This window comes from Protopterus annectens, chromosome 2.part1 (assembly GCF_019279795.1).
Source record: "Protopterus annectens isolate FY-2018-M chromosome 2.part1, PAN1.0, whole genome shotgun sequence".
NCBI lineage: Eukaryota > Metazoa > Chordata > Ceratodontiformes > Protopteridae > Protopterus > Protopterus annectens.
In genome coordinates, this window is record NC_056729.1 from 1,442,758,647 (window position 1) to 1,442,779,656 (window position 21,010).

Genomic DNA, 21,010 nt, shown 5'->3' on the forward strand with positions numbered 1-21,010 from the left:
GATAGACGGATGTATGTTGTCAAGACTTTTTACAAATATTTCTGGCTTGTGTGTACTGTTAGGGTTTCCCACAAAAGTAGACAAAATGCAGGGGTCTTAAAACAGTGAGAGGATAGCTGAATTTTCTGACATGGTGGGTAAGCTAGCTGCATTTTTAATAGTAGTATATAGCTTATTTATGATCGGTCTGTTACCAGTGGGCAGTTAATGTTAAGTTATAATGTGAAAACCATATGAAAGTAGTATGCAATATTCTTCCATATTTTTTTTTTCGGTTAAGACTTTATCTGGACAAAAATATTTCTCCTTTCTCATTACAGCCCAGGGCAGTGTATTGTAAAGATGTTTTAGACATTGAACAATTTTCAACTGTCAAAGGTGTTAACCTGGATCCCACCGATGATGACTTCTACTCCAAGTTTGTAACTGGCAGTGTCTCCATCCCATGGCAAAATGAGGTAACTACCTGCTCAGAACATTCTTAAAGCATGTTTCCACATATTCTGTATTTCGCATGGCCATGCCACACTGTTAAATTTGGTTCTATGCATTACACTGGTCATGTTAGTTGAATTATTTTTCATAGCACAGTTTTCTTTGCTATGCAGCACTCATAAATTATAGTTTATGTAGAGCTTGTATATGAGAAGTCTGCCTTTAAATGTTGTGAAGTATAGTGCCCGAGTCTGTACAGAAATGCACAGACAAATGTGGAGAAATGTTTTTACTATCATAATCATAAGTAGGCTTACAAATTTGGACAGGTAACTTCCTTATTTTATCATATTTTGCAAAGATTTTCTGTTTTCCTTTCCATTCTTCAGGAATTTTTCTAGTGCATATCTAACACTAGTATATGAATTTATGGGTTCATAGATAGGTACTAGGCTGTCGGCCCTGGGGCCTATGTAAGCCTAGCCAAAAAGGTTCCCTGACTTTAGCCACCCAAGAAAATTATTTTCCTGTGCCCCTATCAAGCAGTGCCACTAAAGTGATCCCTGGGGTGAATTTTCTATTTCCCATCCAAGTCGTCAAGGTTTTTCTTAGAGGGCTGATGAGGAGCTTTGCTTGAAATTAATGGGTAGTTTGTTCTAGAGTACGGGAGATCTCTGGGACAGGAACCTATCCCTCCAGCATGTTCTGTTTATTGTGGTGATAATGTTCCACATTTCCCTTTCCTTGTAAGGGGCATCAATGGTCAGCAACAAAAATTTGTATTTTATTTTGTGCTACTATTTGGAGGCCTCATATAATCATAGCAACACTTAATAGTCTTTATCTACTCATTGTACCTTGGTTGGCGTTTCCCCTGAGTAAAACATCAGCAGCCATTAAGGGGCTTAAAATTCTCTTTTCATTGTTTATGATACAAAGTGTACACACATGGAGACAAGCATGATTCAGTTCTGCAATGGTTTAACACTATATATGTGTATAATTAATATATGTATACAAAATGTCGACATGTCTGCACTATCCTCAAGACCCCACCCCCACCCCCCCACCTCCAGGAGTTTTTGGCCTATGATTGTAACTTTTCTAAGTCCACATTTCCAACATACGCCAAGCCATGTTATCGCCTAAGCCATCTATACACCCAGAATGGTTATTGGGTATTCTATGCTACAATTTTTCTCAGCCCCATGTATGCCAGACTCTCTTGTTTGAGTCCCTAGGAATTTCATTTATTTTTGTTATCCATTCTCTGATCGAAAACTGTTAAATCAATAAGGGCTTTGTGTTTACTCTCTACTTTTAGAAGTTTTAAGAACCATGAATATTTCACTTCAGGATTTTTGTCTGACTTGGTATGTATTCAGTACTGGGAGTTCTCTGCATTTTAAAATACCGCTGCTGCTTTAGGCTGTGAATACTACAAGGTTTAGCTACCTTGTTTTAAAACCAAGGTATGATTCTTTGCATCCTTTGTTTTTGGCATTTGTTTATAAACAGTACTTGTTAACTGCCTGGGATTCACCACTGAATATATTTCTACCTTTGATGTGATTCTTGATGAAGTGTGCGAGGAGATGTGCCCTTTTTTTCTTTTATGATGAAAAAGTATCATGAAACTAGTGCTGCTGTTTTCTTGCTTGCCTGTTTTCAAACTGATGATAAATCTTGTCAGAGAATTTTATTTTCATGAGGACTATAGACGTCCCATAAAGTAATGTATTCAGTCAGCTATGAGAAGGTTGAGTAAAATAGTTGGATCATAGAAGGTTACTATGCTAATGACCCCAGGACCCTTACAAGCCTAGCCAAGTTCCACCCATGTTCCCCATGGGTGTCTGGTTCAAGCAGACACTAAAATCAGCACCAATTCCCCCTGTCCAAGAGGGAACTCTGGTGGAAGCCCTGGGGTGAATTTCTGGTTACCCATCCAATTGTCCAAATTATGCTTAAATAGGGCCAACGAGGGGCTTTGTTTAACATGAACAGGAAGCTTGTTTCAAAGATATGAGGCACCTTCTGTGAGACAAATCTCTCTCTCCAGCAAGTTCTGTTGATGTCACATACCAAGTTAAGGTCCTTTGAGCCAGTGACCCATGTGCAATTTGACTTGCAAATGTGCAGCATTTCCATTAAAACTGGGTCAGAGATTGCTGTATATGCAAGGCACAGGTTGCCTCTGAGCAATATGTATAACACAGAGTAAATTGACAATGATTTCAGTCTGTCCACATAAGACAGATCTTAAAGACCCTGAATTTTCTTTGTAAGGAACCTTTGTGCTGTCTCCAGTTGCTGCAGGTGTTCAGAAAGGGACATACCAAAGGTAAACTTTGTCAGCCACAGTTCTTTAGTTTTAGCCTGTATTTAGGCGAAGTGGATTCTGAACAGTAGGGGTTCCAGAACCAATCCCTGGGGTACAAAACTGGTTACTGTTATACTGGAGGAGGTGGAGTCCCCTCTTTTGATCATATGAGCTCTATCGGTGAGCCAGTCTGCAACCCACCTGACAGCATAGGTTCCCACAATACAGTATGGTTGATGCCCAGCTGGGTGAGTTTATCAATGATGTCTAAGTGGTGGCAGATTGTATCAAATGCTTTGGGTAAGTCTATGTGGGCCATATGCACAGATTTTGCCCTCTTCTAAGGCTTTGTTTTCTGTCTCAAAAAAATTTACCAAGTTTAGCAGGCATAATTTCCCCTTGACAAAGCCAAACTAGGTGGGATCAAGTGTTTGGAGATTATCTATATCTTTATTAATAAGGTCCATGATGATTTGTTCCATGGCCTTGCAGATAAAGCTGGTCAGGCTAATGGGTCTGTAGTTCCTGGGGTCCATGGATACACCTCCTTTGTGCAAAGGAATGACTGTAGCAGTTTTCCATTTCACTGGGACAAAACCAGTGCTTAGGCCGTCATGGAAAAGCATGCCCAATGGTGATGCTACTTACTGTTTTAACCTGTGTAGAACACAGCCCGAGATGTTGTCTGGTCCCATAGAGGCTGTGGTTTTGGCCTTGGAGAGGGTGTTTAAGACTTGCTCTTTGGAGATGCTAGGTGGGGGACAGGTGTGGGGATGCTTTGGGGTATATATGGCGGGGAGAGTGGAGTGAAGTTTTTCACTGAACCTGTCAGCCAGCAGGTTTGCTATATCCAGAGATTCTCTGTATATACTACCAATAGCTAAGAATTCAGCACAAATCTGAGCCTTACCTTTTAGGTTATGGATGTAACTAAAGAATGTCTTGCGGTTATCCTTAGTTAGGGAAGCTAATTTGGACTCATAGTTAGTTTTGGACGACTTCACTAGGAGTCTTATTTGCTTGTTTAAGTTGAGGAGGGAGTGTTATTTGTTTTGAGACCATTACTTCCTACTCTTAGACAGCAATTTCTTTCTCCTATTTTATGGCCTATTAATGGCAGTTGTCCACTGGGCAGGTTTGTTTTTCCTTGAATATCTTACTTTTTTCCCGTCAGGTACAGCAGACTCAATACATTTGTACAGGTGCTTGTTTAAAGCATTGGTGTATAACTCAGCATAGGTGTCTGTTCCATCAGTGGGGGTGGGGCTATGAAACTATTTATGCTGTCACATAAGAGGTTGTAGTTGGCCTTGGAGAAGTTTTTTAGTCTAGTAGCTGCTGTGGGTGTGGGGGGTGTGGGGGTTATTGTGTTATAGTTACTTCTAGCGAGACTGATTTGCAGTCAGATCTCACCAGGGATGGCCAGACACTGGGGGTGGTGCAGCAGTCCCCATCCTGAGCACAAGATCCAGGATATTTGAGCCCCTTGTGGGTGTGTTAACCAGTTGGTCAAGGACATTGGAGTTAACAAAGTCCAGGAACCTTTGGGTAAGTAAGCTAGAACACATTTAATTTACCCAGTCATTGAATGGGGTAATTAGTCACCCAGAATCAGGGTGTTTTGTTGTATCTTGATTAACTCAAGTAGATCCAAGTAAGCTGAGTGGATTTCCTGACTCATGGAGGAGGTCCTATAGCTGGCAATGATCTAAAGAGGGGGTCTAACCTATAGTCACTTGCACCTGAAATAATTCAAGGGAATCGTGCTGTTTAACCAATCTAGAGGTGTATTTATATTTAATGAATATTGGTATACCACCTCCTTTACTTCTCACACCTTCAGTTTGTGGTCTGAACATGTGGAAGGAAATATAACCCTGGTATATAGCTGCATAGCCGGCTTTAGGCACCGGTGAACTCTGCAGTCACTGGGGGCCCCCTGTTCTGGGGGGCCCCCAACCACTGCAAGTTACTTTATCTTGGTATATTGTAACATGTCTGTCAAATCATCAAAAGCTAGTACAGCAATCATGTATACTTAATAAAGCAGGTGGATAATAACTCATATTTATATCTCCTTTAAAATTCAAAGATATCTCTGGTTATAGTAACAGTGTTTTATCATGTAACAGGCTTCACAATTCCAATAATGCAGTAGGTGGTGTGAGTGTGAAATAAGTGGTGTTATGGTCAAGTGGAATATGTGCAGCAGGAGTTGCTTGCAACGGAGGATAATGGTCTCCTGGACTGCATGCCTAGTAACTACCTATGATATAAGACATTAAGGTTGAACCTTAGACTGACTTGAATACTGCAAGGTGAAAGAGGGTCTAGATTTGATATTCAATGAAGTATGTATGGACACGGTTTGCAAAACCATGACTAGGGATTAAGGATGTAGTCAGGTTGCTAGTGTCAGTTTGAGAGGTTTTTGTAGTAAACCCAGTATAATTTTGACATACTTTGTATTTACATATGAAAATAAGTAACTACTATGACAGTTATGGAAACCAAAATGTAACTTTACAGTAGCAAGTCAAGTGGTGTATGTGAGTCATGAGTTTTCAGAAGTGACGTTTCAGCAGAAGGTGCAGTTTTAGGGTGCAGTCATAGTGCATGAAATACAGGTTCAAATACAAATTGTCCTCCCAGCTGTGCTGAAAGTTTTTTTTTTTTTTTTTTTTTTGTGTGTGTGTGTGTGTGTGTTTTTTTTTTTTTTAAGTAGGGTATCTGTTTTGCAAATATTGAGGAAGCTAAAGCTAAATTAAAAGTTTCCACTGCACTCACTGTACATGGGGGCTACGAGTCCAGGGGACTGTTCTAGGTTAGTTGACATAGAGAAGAAATGTGAAGAACAACAGTTGGGTAGCATGAAAAGCCACAGCACCATTTCTAGCCATCTCGGTGTTGCATGGTGATGATATGCTGACCAGAGGACCCTCCTCCTCACCACAGGAAGGTTGACAGACATTCATTTTCTCCTATAACTCTACTAGGCTGTTTCAGCACTCGAGCTTCTACTTGAATTCATGTCATCTGGGTCATAGTCCAAGCTTTACATTTCTACTACACAGAGCCAGGAGCAGAAGTCTGGTCTCCTCCCATGTCCAACAGAGAGATTCCATTTGATTGTCCACTCTTAATCCTCTATGCATCTATGTGCTCCTTTCATACTTGCATATGTTGCCAGTGCCATCATTGAAACGATTAGCAAAATCAGGCAGCTTACCTTGACATCAAGTTATTTGCTACATATACTTTTATGGAATTATCAATCCATCAGTCCATATCTACATGCACCCATAATTGCTAGCAAACAGAACAGTTTTTTTGTATTTTGGACAGTTAAATTATAGGCCAGTATCTAGTTTTCATACTCCAATGTCAGAAGTGTGCCATTAAGTTGTTCAGTAAGAACTCTAGTTTTCCTTCACCAATTATCAGTAGTGGAGTAGCACAACCAAAAGTTTCCATGAGCCTGTTTAACTCTAGCTGTTCCAGACTATTTAAAATGAGATGGTATTGAGTAAGAACAGAGACAAATCACCATTTCAATAATTTTGGTTTCTCAGAGGTATGAAAGAACATATACTGTATGAATTTAGCATTTGCTAAAAAGTACTGCAATGTACATTTTTTTTTAACCTGGGTTAACTCTGTTGGAAGGTTTATTTTTTTTAACTGTAGCAAACATACATTTTGAAATAAAGAAATGCTCTATAGTAGAATACAAACTGAGCACCTTGTTTATGCTTGGAATCTGGTAATGATCTTATTGATTTCTAAAGCTGAAGCATAGATTCCCAGAGAAGATTCCAGATTCTGAAGATCTATTTGTAGAGTAATGACGGACTTAACTGAGAAATGAACCAAGCATACTTCTCAAATTCTTTGCAAAGAAATTCTGGACAAAAGCCCAAAATCGGGCCAGTTTTCAGCTATTACTTTAATTCACTTAACTATTACTAGAATAGTAGGTTTTGCATCAACCTGCATTTTCTGAACACGTATGAAACTCTAACATCTGGCATTATTGACTGAATGTAAGCCTTACTCATTTATCAGAAAAGCAAACATTTGATGACAGGGAAAAACTGAGGCAAAATCAGGGATATTCTCCAAAATTATGGACATTTGAGAGGTATGATTAACCAAGGGAAAATAACACGTCCTTGAGAAATGTGTCATTTGCCTTAATTAAAACAGTTGCTTATTAGAAGTCAGAGAAGTAGGCATTCCTGCACATATACTTTAAGGATTGTTTGTTTAATAATTCAAGACAGTGTAAGAAACTTCTCTGTGTGGAAGATTTTCAGTCCATATATCTCTGGTTAATCACTGCATATTAATCAGATCAGACAATAGTAGTAGAAATAGTGAACTTAAACTCGTCTTAAGTAAAAAAAAAAATAATAATAATAATAAAAAATATACAGTTGTACAGAATTACTAAGTAGTCGAAAGTAATCCAAGCAAGGCAGGCAGAAATGCCTCTCACCCCAACCATCCACCCAGTAACACCTTCAAATATAACCCCTCCAACTATAACTAAGGAACATGTACTGATGCACTCACTAAAGCCAAGAACATGGCCTCATTGGGTCCCAGTAACATCCCAGGATGCCTCCTGAATAGTCTAAAATGCAACTTATGAGGACCCCCTGAGTCCTTATTTAACTATAGTCTTAAACCAGGCTCTGTGTCATGTGAATGGAGGACTGAAACGGTCATCCCCCTTCATAAGGGAGGACCTTCAACAGATCATGGAAACCACAGACCCATTAGTCTGAATAGTCTTATTTGCAAAGCCATGAAGATAATTATCATAGAGATTATCAACAAGGACAAAGAAGACTTTCAGACACTGGATCCATCCTAGTTTATCTTGGTGAAATGAAGCTCATGCGTACTGAATCTGGTGGGCTTCTTTGAAAAAGTCACTAAGGCAATGGATGAGGGGAAAATGGTGCATACTGGCTAAAGCATTTGATACAAAACCTCACTTGGGCATTGTCAACAAACTTACTGAGCTAGGTATAACCCCCTTTATAGCACACTAGATATCTATCTGGTTCACTGATGGGATACAAGAGGTTAGAATTGTGAGGCCACCTCCACAAAGAGGCCAGTCACCAGTGGAGTCCCCAGGACTTTGTGCTATGCCACTTCTGTTTGGCATCTACTTCTCGGATGTCAAACCCAATGTCAAAGGCATCTGGTTAACCAAGTTCACACATGAGTGGAAACTGGGAGCAGACACTGCAAGACAAGAGGACCTCATCAGGAAGGTATAACACAGACAAATGCTTGATGCCAAAGCCATGGTTTAAAACTCAATACCAAGAAGTATATTATGGTACCTTTTGGGAAGTTTGCCACCACAGGTAACTGCATCATCAATAAAACACCCTTAAAAGTTGATTCACTAGTCAGGGATCTGGGAACTTATGTAGATGGTAACCTAGCCGTCAACTAACGTGTCAAAGACAGTAAGCAAATCCTTCTATGTTGCTCAACTTCTAAGCAAGGGCAGAGTAGGTATAGAGATGTCATCATACCACTGTACTTGGCCCTCATCTGGCCCATCATACAGTATACTGCCCCCTTCAGTATGTACCTGACCAAAAACATGTAGCAACTGGAACATCCACAAAAGTTCCTTACAAAAAGAATACAGGGAGCAAACACAATGTCCCAGTGGTGTAGCTAGAGTTTGTGCCAGCTAGGGATGTCTTTGAATTTGCGGCTCCTCCCCCTCTCGAAATCATGGTCAAATGCGGCCCTACCATACACAGCCCTCCCCCTGCAGGCATTCCAGTGTCCCATTATTTGGCTATTTCTCCGCATTTACCATAAACACTGCAGTGTGCTACTGCTTTATGCTTTACTTCTACAATGATTATTTGTATTTCATTTAAAACTTTTATTTTAAATTTTATAGTACAAACACTGATAGACAATTGCTAAACAAAGCAATACAATCTCACAATTGCCTGTGTTTCATTAAAAAAGCTAGTAATATTGCAATAGGGAATGGATGGCAAACTGATAACAGGTTCACAGTTACTAGGAATCTCCTCCAAAGGAGGACATTCTCAGAACTGCAGCATCCACCCTCTTTAAAGTACAACAAAGTATAATATCAGTAATCAATCCATGTACTGTGGGAGCAAAACCCATAGCCTTCTGCATCAAAAACAAGTATATTACCTGTTGTGCTGCTAACAATGCAAACACACTTAGCATATGCAGCACTAAAGTTCTCCTCCCCTGAAACTCTCAGCTCCTTGTAAAATCTTGACTTGACACTCAGCTAAATCTGTCAACTTTGTAGTACAAGAAATCTGGAAAAAGTCCAAATTTATTTGGGGGGAGGCAAAGGCCCAGAACGATATCACTCCAGTGGCTGTACTCGACAGAGGCACTGGAAACTAAGGTCGGGTGGCACAATGCCAGGGTAATCCTATAGGCTAGGCTTGTAAAGGCCCCAGGGCCATTAACCTAGTAAACACCTATGAACATTTCTTGTATAATCTTACAAGGTTGCTAGAATAAAGTGTTTTGTGTTACCATGCATTTCCTGAAAGATAGCCATTTAGAAGACAGTGTTTTGTGTTACCATGCATTTCCTGAAAGATAGCCATTTAAGTTTCAGTCTTCCTATCATAATTTTGTGAATTCAGATTACTTATTTGCCAGAAAGCCACAAATTGTAAGAGGAACATTGCAAAAGTATGAGCCAAACATTGCAAGCATTCTGTGAAAATCTGGACAGTTTAGAGCTAGAATCACAAGTGGTGCTATGGGTAGACAACTCAGGCTCTTGTTTCTTATACTTAAGGTACAGGGTTTGAGCCTGAGTAACACTAACCACCAAGTATACCTAAATGGGGCATTTTATGTGTGTATATATATATATATATATATATATATATATGTGTGTGTGTGTGTGTGTATATACACACATATATACATACATACATACACACACACACCCCAATTAACCAGGAGAAGAATTAAATCACACACACACAAAAAAAACAATTAACCAGCAGAAGAATTAAATCGGAATTGGGCTGCTTACACAGCAGCAGCAATCACACACACTTGGGCAGGCAGGAACCAGCAATTAACCAGCAGCGCAGCAGCAGAAGAATTAAATCAGGCAGCACAGCAATAATTGCACACATACTCGAGCAGGCAGGAACCAGCAAAACAAATGTAAGCAGCAATTAACCCTCCTTACTTGAACAGAAGCAGCAGCAGAAGAATTAAATCGGGCAGCACAGCAATTAGAAAACTCTCCTTACAGCAAATGTTTTAAAATTGCACATGGACAGGAAGAGAACAATACATGCACAGATGATGCTACAGGACTGTTCTTACAGAACGCCCTTAAATTTAAGTATTAAAGTTGACAGTCCCAAAAGTTTCACCCGGGGTGGACCACCCCTCTCCCCCCACACACCCCCACAGCTATGCCACTGCAATGTCCTACCCTGCTTCAAGGCTGTCTACTTGGTATCACACAGATTTCTGAGAGGTGATCTTTGCCTGACATACAAGGCATTCCTGAACCCTGTTTTAATGAACCTTTTGCACATCTTCAGAACAAACAGCATCAGGACTACTAGATTAAAAGACCAAAATTTGTCTTGCAACGTAAATAGGACATGTTGGAGAGACAGAGAGATGTTTCTCAGAGAATTTTAATTCTCCGGAACAAGCTCCCCATTTATGTGAAGCAGAGGTCCTTCCTATCCCTTTTTATTTGCAACTTGGACCAATGAATGGGTAAGGAGAAATTCACCCGTGGTTTGGCTCCTGTGTCTCTGGACAAAGGTAGTCAGTAAAATACCCCCCTGTAAGTCAAATATAAATCAAATTTGTGGGTTACATTTGGATTGCACAGCTAGGCATTTAAGGACCCTAGTGGTCACTAGCCTCGTATACACCTATGAAATGCCACTGATGTTTGAGCTGCAGTGGTTTTTCCTGTTACATAGTTGCATGCAGCATAATATTTAGTGGTGAAAAGGTAAGCATGTGTAATTAGTGTACCTGTTCATAAAAGTGAGAATTGTCCACTGTTCTTGGTATTGTAGTATTCAATGCTACCAAGTTAAGGTGTTTGCCTTTGGAAGGAGATACATTGTTCTGCACCTTAATACTCAAGACTGGTATTATGAAGTTAAACCATTAACAAAAGTCAGTAATGAAATTGCTTTAAATGGATCTCCCACACACGCACACAAATTTACTGACAAAGCACTTTCATTCTTCAGAGGTGATTTCAAAAACAAAATACTTGAGGAAAATAAACTTTGGAAAACTGTGCAAAAGCAAAGGTCTTTAGAATGATACCAGAATAACACCTCAAATTCCAAGTAACCAAAGATTTAGAGCAGGAATTAGTAGTTAAGTCTAGACCACGTTATATAATTCCATTCTTGGTTTGCTGTTTCAGTTGTTGACACAAACAGAACCAGACAAGTCCAGCAGATGGCAGTGGTGAATCATTAAGCAGGCAGTAATCCGACCTGAAGCAGAACAATCTCCATTGACAGTAGCCACTTTTTCAGTTTCTGGGGTCACTAAAGACACAGTCTCTCTTGCTAAGCAGCAGCAGATATAATTCTGAAAGTAGTCTTGGACAAAATAACAGTTGATTATAGGGCATATGCACACTTTCATAGATGCTGCATACACACACAGGGTAATTTAAACATTGCCAATTCAGCTACCTGCATGTCGTCAGAATGCAAAAGGAAATGCAGGTACCTTACAGGAAGTGCATACAAAATCTTTGCAGAAGGCACCTGAGCTGGTAAAGGAAGCAAATGCTGTGTGGCAGCTGTGCTTTCCACTGCATCTCTGTGCCTTTTAGAAAATGTAATTATTTATGTATGTTTGTCTGTTTATTCACCAGGGTAGTACACAGATCACAATGGCCTAGTTTTAGGCATGATCCGGGTGATTGCTATTTGCATTGTTCTGACTACATTTTTTCTTTGAGAATGTGTTCTAGAAATACCCAAAAGGGAAAAAATGGCTATACTGCATAATTCATTTGATGTTCTTCGTGTTACCCTGCTGCAGTCATCACACTTGGGTTATCCTGCCGTCAGGCGGTCCCGCAGTCCGAATTCCAAAGTCTTGGTCTGGCGTCAGTTACTGTCGCTTCTTCCCTGACGTCAGTGCGCAAGGGGTATATTAAGTGGCATCCGATGCCATTTTCTTCACTCTTTCTTGACGTGCTGTGCCCGAAGCAGAAGCAGTTCGCAAGTGCCGGTCGGCCGACACCTGAGATTTTCGTTTTGAATTTCAGTCCGAAGTCTTCAATAAAGCTAAGTACCCCATTGGGGAATATTTTCTTGCCTCAGTCCGATGTCAGAAAAAGTTAACAATTGCATTTCTTGTGGGAAGCAAATACCTCATAAGGACTTCCACTCGTATTCCTTGCCTAGGCCCAGACCACGACGTCACAGGTTGTCAGTTTTGTACTAGGTTTAATAAACGAACTATCAAACGCCGTTTTGACTTCGCACGGCATTACTTTGGTAGGAAATTTAATTATATCATGCCATCGTAGCAGCCGACGACCACCATTCATAAAAAATGCAAGGATAAGGACAGGCAGCCTAGGAATAAGCCAGACCCCGAGGCCTCAGCTGGGCCTGTCGTCGGTTCTCCGGTTTCCAGTGAGGCGCCTACGCAGCCCCTGACGACCGCACAACTTGAACCCCAGATAGCTGCGGATTCCCAAGCGGAGTCTACTAGGCCGACACAGCCATCTACTGACACCGGAGCAGAACTACACACCGGTGCAGTGGAAACACCTTTGGTTACAGAAGGTGTCTTCAGACCGATTACACTCACCATTAAATCTTATGCTAAGCTTAAAACTCCTCTAAAATCTATGAAAACTGTACATCAGTCTACAGTTCAAGGCCCCATGCCTAAGAAACAGATGCTTAAGATGGCTGAAGATTTGATTACCCTTATCAGGGGTCCCCATTCCCCTGTGATAAAAGACCAAGACAAGAGGAGGATTATGCATCCTCTGGCGAAGTTTCTCTCTCCTCAGATTCTCCTGAGGAACAGGATTACACTTTTCCACCTTATGAAGATTCTGATGCTGAAGACTCTATTCCCTCAGCATCTCCCCCTGAAGACTACTCTTTTGGGGAAACCTTACATGCTATGAGGGAACATTTCCACTGGGAAGGCCAGGATTACTCAGATTCTAAGAAAAGGCTCCGAGAGTTCCTTTTACTACCCCAGCACAGACCTCTTGCTATCCCTCCTGTTTTAGATATTGTGGATGATTATTTGGAGTCTAGTTTAAATCCAGACTCTCTACTTCCTGCTCCAGCCAAACCAGACAGATACTACAGAGTACCTGACTCACACAAATTCCTTTATAAAAGCCCTGTAGCTGACCCAGAAACAATTTCCCAGTGTCCTAGGGGAGCAAAAGCTTCTATGGCTAAAAATCCTGTGCCCTCTGAAAGGGATTCCAGAGCCCTGGATAGATGGGGAAAGAAAATATACACCTCGGCAACTCTGGCTATGAGAGCATTAAATTGCCAGTTTCACATGTTGAAATATCAACAATTCCTGATGTCTCCATTAAAACAAAAAATGAGCACACATTCTGAACAGCCTGAATTCAAGGAAATGCAGGATCTGTTGCATGCAGCTGAACAGGTGGGCAAACATACTTTACAGTGCGGATTTGATTCATTGGAAGCTTCCTGTAGAGCAGCTGTTACTGGCTCTGTCATACATAGACATGCTTGGTTAAAAGAACAAACCCTCCCTGACCATGTTAAAGCAAAATTATTGGATGCACCTTTACAGCAGGATGTATTATTTGGTGTCAAAGTAGAAGAAGTTTTAAAGAAAATGGAGGATAAGGCAAAGTCTATGCAAACGGTCAAGGATTTTTTGCAGGTACAACCCCCTCACTTCAGCAGAAATTGGCCCACAAAAAAACGGTCCTTTCCAGCTTCAGACAGATCACAGAGGGGCAAATACAGATGCCCAAGGGGCAGATGTCAGTCACAGGGCCCTTACAAACCTCACCAATGGGGTTCTGCTACCCAGAAAGGAGGAGAAGACAGGCCCCAAGCTAGCAGAAGACAAACACAATGACTCTATCCTCAAGCTAGCAAGCAAAGCTCTCCTGGCAACTCCCTTGGGAGGAAAACTAACATTTTTTGCAGACAACTGGCACATCATCACAAAAGACAAATGGGTTCTAAACATTGTCTGTCAAGGATACAGATTCCACTTTCATACCTTACCAAGGATCAAAGGAATGCCAAACCTGCCACCAAATCAATAGGCAGAGGCACAAAAACAAATTACAGCTCTCATGAACATGAGAGCCATTCAACAGGTACCTACACAGGAGCAAGGACAAGGATTTTACTCAAGACTCTTCCTAGTCCCAAGAAAGGACAAGGCATGGAGACCCATTCTGGATCTTTCAATTCTGAACACCTACCTGCAAGTACCAAAATTCAAGATGCTAACACTACAGCAGCTTCTTCCCATGCTGGGCAAGAATGCTTGGCTAGTCACATTGGACCTCAAGGAGGCATACCTGCATGTCCCTATCAGGCAAAATTGCAGAAGATACTCCACTTCATTGCAGGTTCAACGCATTATCAATTCTCTGCACTGCCCTTTGGCTTATCTACTGCACCCAGGGTCTTCACAAAATGCCTGGCACCAGTAATTGCATACTGCAGACAAAGAGTTATTCAAATATACCCATACCTGGATGACTGCCTTATTCAAGCAGAAAGCAAGGACATTCTTTTAAAGCATCTGGCATTTGTCAAACACCTACTAAGTTGCCTAGGGTACACAGTAAACGAAAAGAAATGAAAACTAGTGCCCTCACAAAACATAATATTCCCGGGTGCCAGCTTGAATACAACGGCCCAGATGCCTTATCTCATGCCAGACAAGCAACGACAGCTGTTTCAATATTTCAAAATAATGGCAACAAAGACCCAACTCCCTGCAAGAACAATTCTGCAGGCCTTGGGATTCATGGCATCTTGCATACTACTACCATTTGCAAAACTGCATATGAGGAAATTACAATGGTACCTGAAAAGTGTGTGGACTCAGCACAGCCACAGCTTGGAAACAATGATACCACTCATTCCCTGCCTTCAACAGGAGTTTCTATGGTGGGCACAGGCATGTCACCTCAACAAGGGTCAGCCTTTCACCTTACCCACAGCCAGGCAAACTATGACAACAGATGCATCGGACTATACCTGGGGAGCACACATGGCAGGCAGTGCATTCAGGGCAAATGGACTACAGATCAGAGGCATCTGCATATCAGTCAAAAAGAAATGCTAGCAGTACAGAATGCCCTAACAGCTTTCAAGGACCTTCTACACCCAGGACAACTAATAATAAAGACGGGCAATACCACAGTCATGTGGTACATAAGCAAGGGGGCACACATTCCTTCCCTCTATGCAGGCAAGCAATGACCTTGTGGAACACTGCACTATCTTACCAGGTTCAGTTACAAGCACAATTCCTGCCAGGAAAGAAAAACACATTGGCAGACGACCTAAGCAGAAACATCATGGATCCACACGAATGGAAACTAGATCCACAAGTATTTGCAATGATAGCTCAAAGATGGGGACGCCCAGACATAGATCTGTTTGCAAGCCCCCACAACCACCAACTTCAGAAAGTTTGCACAAGGACCTTCCATCCACTAGCTTGGAAAGTGGACGCCCTCTCATTCAGTTGGAAAACATTAACAGTGTATGCCTTCCCTCCACTGCCTCTTCTAGCAAAGGTACTGCTGAAAGTCAGATTAGAGAGGCCACAAATGATACTCGTTGCACCAGACTGGCCATGCCAGCATTGGTATCCAATTTTGAGGAACATGGCCCATGGCCCACCATGGATTTTGCCACAAATTCCTCACCTGCTCACCCAGCGAGACAATCAGATTCTACACAGCCAGCTCAAGACTTTAAACCTGGCTGCATAGCAAATTACCTAAACAACCAGCCAACACCTTTACCCAAAGTGGTTATGGATGTCATTCTGGAGGCCAAGAGGCCCAACACCAGGAAAGCATGTTCAGACAGAGTCTCTCTATGAACTAATCCTTCCTTTATGCCAAAGGTGATATCCAGTGTGGCCTTAAACCAAACCATTCACTTGCCCACCTTCTTCCCAAATCCCCAGAACAAAGGAGAAAGACTCCTGCACTCTTTGGACATTCACAGGCAATTACGTTACTACTTGGATAAAACTAAGGCTTTCAGAAAAACTGACCAGCTTTTTGTAGCCTATGCTACAGGATCACAAGGAAAAGCTATCTCAAAACAGACCATTTCTAAATGGATAGGGCATTGCATACAATTCTGCTACACACATCATGGGAAACCAGTACCTGCTAACATTAGGTCCCACTCCAGCAGGGCTACAGCTACATCAGCAGCCTTTCTCAGGGGAGTGCCAACCAAGGATATTCTAGAAGCTGCTACTTGGAGTTCAGTGCACACCTTCACCAAGCACTATCACTTACCTCTATACTCTAAGACTAGAGCTGGTTTTGCCACTGCAGTTCTGCAGGGCTTACTAGCTTCTTCTAACCCTGTTTGACTCCACCTCCCATCCTTAGCTTTGGGATTCAACCCAAGTGTGATGACTGCAGCAGGGTAACATGATGAACATAGTACAGTTTTGTACCTACCATAAATGTAGATGTTCGAGTGTTCACCCTGCTGCAGTCCAGGTTACCCTCCCTCCATCCCCTCTGAACTAGCTGAATTTATCTCTACCACTCTATCCTATGCTACCTCTATGGTGTATTTGCTTGTGCCTAAGGATATTGTTTTATTTTATATAGCTCTATATATATATATATATATATATATATATTTATATTTATATTTATATATATATTTTGCCTACCTATTGGGGGCACCTGACATCTGGGGCAAGAAAAACTGAAGAAAATGGTGTCGGATGCCACTTGTATACCCCTGGTGCACCAATGTCAGGGAAGAAGCGACAGCAACCAACGCTGGACCAAGACTTTGGAATTCGGGCCGACTGCAGGACCGCCTGATGGCAGGATAACCCAAGTGTGATGACTGCAGCAGGGTGAACACTTGAACATCTACATTTATGGTAGGTACAAAACTGTACTTTGCAGATCAAAATTCCATTTCGGATAGCAGGTTTATAAAAGTAGAAGAGGAGGGAGTGAGGTGAGAAGTTTTATTACTAATCGTAGAAATAGTCATTTTAAGTGGTATGGGAGGGGTTAGGTAATGTAACCTGCATGCAAGCACATGCACTGAGATTGTCTGAGGCATGCGTTAAATGATCACTCCTCATTTCAAATATCCCTTATCCAGTTGTTTTTCTTAACCTGGTTTGAAACTCGGTTAAAGGTGCAAGTGGACTCTATACTGGACTGTTGAACAGGGTTTCACCTGTCACTTATCCAGTAGGACCCATAACCAGAAGGAAACAGTCAATGGAGTACCACACTTTTCGGCCACCTAACCTGGACCGGAACACCAAATGCGGAGGTGTGTCCATATTCATTAAGGATATCCACACCTCCAGGCTAGTTGCTCAGCATAATGCATCTGAGGTTATCCAAGTGCAACTAACTCTGGGCAAAACTGCAATCCAAATTGTAGCTTGCTACAGATTCCCCACCACGCCCCAGGATTCCCACTTCTGTTTTCTTGATATACTGGAAAACATAGGGTTCAACCAAACACCCTAATAATGGGCGAGTTCAACTACCCTACCATTAACTGGGAAAACTACTCATGTACCAACTCCTTCACTCAACGCTTTCTGGAATTCATAAATTCCACTGCCCTGGATCAACTTATCCACACCCCACCAGGGTCAACAATATCCTAGACCTAGTCATTACCAACATGAGTGACCGGTGTTCCACACCTGAAGTCAACTCCTCTTTGGTCAGATCCGACCATAAGCTAATCACCCTAGATATCCCACCCCCCATTAAGGAAATCATGGTAAAAAATTTCTCCAAAGCCAACTACATACTTCTTAAGACAGAAGTGGCAAACTTCATGACACTCATGCAAATGGACAATATAGTTATGACTGCTGAATCCTACACAGATGCATTCTATAAGCACTTGCACGAGTGCATGAATCGTGCTACCCCAAATAGAACCAAGATGCTATCCTTCAAAAAAAGGAAGCCAATCTGATGGTCCCCTGCCATAAACAAACTCTACAACAGAAGGAAGAAACTGTTGCAAAAGAGAGTAAAATCCCATGAGTGGAGGAGTTCCCTGGTCAGCCACAGTAAGAAGCTGAGATCCCTTATAAGATCTTCCAAAGCTAGCTATGAAAACAAAATCACCACTGATTCTAGGGACAACCACAAAGCATTCTATAGCTATGTCAAGAACAAGTGACCCTTTTGGCATGTACCTCACAAGACATCTACAACAAGTGGAAAGGCCGCAGAAGTACCTCAGAAAGAGGATTACCAGCCTCAAATACATGCCCTATGCAGATCGTCTTAAAAAACTCCAACTTTACTACGTCGCATATTGCCTACTCAGAGGCGATCTCTGCCTAACATACAAAGCTATGTCAAACCCAGAGCTGTTGGACATGCTCCACTTAAAGAAATCCCAATTCCTCCAAGCTACATGCTCTAGGGACCTAAACCTTGTCACCACAATAAGCAGAACATGCTGGAGGGATAGATTCCTGTCCCAGAGAATTCCCATACTCTGGAACAAACTACCTGTCTATATCAAACCAAGCTTCTCATTAGCACTCTTCAAGAAAAGTCTTGATGATGATGGGAGATAGGAAATTCACCCCCGGGATCACTTGTGTGGCTTTGCTCGACAGAGGCACAGCAAAATAATTTTCTTGGGTGGCAAAATCCAGGGTACCTTTTTGGTTAGGCGTATATAGGCCCTAGGGCCAATAGCCTAGTACTTAGCTATGAGGCTATGATCTGTTTGGAAAAATAAGCATCTGAGGAAGTGAGAAAATATAAACAACAAAACCTAGAGATTTTTGAAAAGTATAAAAAAAGAAATATGGACATGGGAAAGAGAGAGATTTGATATGGTACAATATTTATGCTAAGGCAAATGCCATATGAATCAATATAAAGAAGGCAGCCCCAGATATTCAAAGAGAAATACAGGCAAAGGCATCCAGATATGGAACATTTCACAAAAAAAAAATCACAAAGAGGTGAATGTACAAAAGATTATTTGTAAAGCAGAAGTTAAAAAAATAGAAGTTGAAGTTATGGAGTGCCTGCGAAGTGAAGGATTTATGTAGAAGGTCTAACAGATTACATCACAGCATGATGGAAAGAGTCCCCAGAGTAAGGAGAAACAGGAAGATCAAGACACATCTGAAGAAGAAATACGGACATGGAAAAAGAGATTTAATATGGTGTAATATCTGTGCAAAGGAGAAAACAAAGCTAGTCATTACAAAAAGAGCAGCACCAAAGTTATTTGAAGAGAAATATAGGCAAAGGAATCTAGACATTGAAACATTTACAATACAAAAAATAAGAAGACAAAGAGGAAAAGTAGAAAAGGAGATTAGTAATGGAGAAGTTAAAGAAATAGAAACTGAGGTTATGAACTAACTGCAAAGTGAAGGATTCAGTGTAGAAAATCTACTTCAGAAAGCACCACAACAGGATAGAGCAATGGACATCCAAATTAAGGGGAGACCAGTGGAACAGGAAGCAGTTGGGTTAGATGCCATATGAAGGTATTTTGGAGCCTTCCACAGGAAACCAGTATAAATGTTCCTTTGAAGCTGGACAGCAAGAGAAAGAACAGGAAATTGTGGAAACTCTGACAGTCCATGTTCAGGAGTGATAGGCCAGTGAGTTCCCATATGACCGAGTAACAGATAGCAAGGGATGAAATTGAAGAGAATGTGCCACAGGCAAATACTATAGAACTTTTTATAGAATGCCCGCAGGAAATGGAAAACAAAAAATGAGCTAAGAGAAGAGTTGCTTGATTTGATAGAGATGGATAAGCATACATTAAGATCAATGAAAGAAATAGACTGCAGAAGGTCAATAAAGCCCCAAAAGTTAGAAGTCTGATAAAACAAATGAACACAGTAATTAGGACTGTTCATAGAGATCCATGTGCTTTGAAAGAAGTAAACAGGATATATTACTGTGCAGCTAAATTGATAACTGACAAAGTTCTGCACAAGAACACAGGGTAGTGAGGGAAAGGAAGGGGAGAAATCAAATACCATCATGGAAGTATCGAATAGAGAAAACTATATAGCAAATGGGACGAAGTGTCAGTGCTGGAGGACTATAGAAGAGGGCACAGATCAACAAAAATACTTAGAAAGGTAGATGTGATAAAGGTGATGTGCAGTATCCGAGCAGATCAGGATCTATCCTGCACTATCGCAAATAAAATATCAGCATAGGCAGAAAAACTTAGAAGATATGCAGGTAAATATAAAGGAAAAGTACAAAATTAAGCAATTTATTGATGACCTAAAAAAAGTTTTATAGAGAATTGGGAAACAAGGTAAAAGGAATTGAAAGACCACCAAAAAAAGAAACGGATAAATTTTGGAGAAGTATTTATGAAGATCTGTGGAACATGAAGGTTCTAAATGGATAATAAAAGAAATAATAAGTTTAAAGGCACAGGATATGAAATGGGATTAAGTAACAGCCAGAAAGATTGAAACAAAGTTAAGTAAAGCCTCTAGTTGGTACCCCCCCCCCCCCCCGGCCCAGATGCAGTACCTAACTTCTGATTAAAATTATTAACATCTTTGCACGAAGATTTAGCTATGAGTAAGAACTGTTTGCATGCACACCCTGAATAGACACCAACCTGGCTAACAACAGGAAGAACACTGCTCCTACTTAAGAGTAACCTACAAGCTACTCTAAAAATTATAGACCAATAACTTGTCTTCCGATGACGTGTAAACTATACACTGGAATTGATGCTGACAGAGTTTATAGTCATTTAGAAGAAAACTCACTTATGGCAATAGAACAGAAGGACAGTAAAAAAGTCATGTGGAACAAGGGATCATTTGTTAGTCAGTGGAGAACTGCAAAAAGAGGAAGAATCTAAGTGTGGCATGGAGTGACTACAAAAAAGTATTTGATGCACCCTACACTGATCAACTACATTAAAGTGACCATGAAATAGT

General features: G+C 41.1%; 1 protein-coding gene across 2 annotated transcripts in view; it reads left to right on the top strand.

The window, feature by feature from the left end:
- Positions 1–21,010, top strand: part of GRK4 (G protein-coupled receptor kinase 4) — a 1,249,698-nt gene that overhangs the window by 1,171,869 nt on the left and 56,819 nt on the right. For both annotated transcript variants that reach the window (XM_044062922.1, XM_044062923.1), the window contains exon 14: positions 321–458. In XM_044062922.1, the coding sequence (XP_043918857.1) occupies positions 321–458 (138 nt within the window). The remainder of the gene's footprint in view (positions 1–320; positions 459–21,010) is intronic.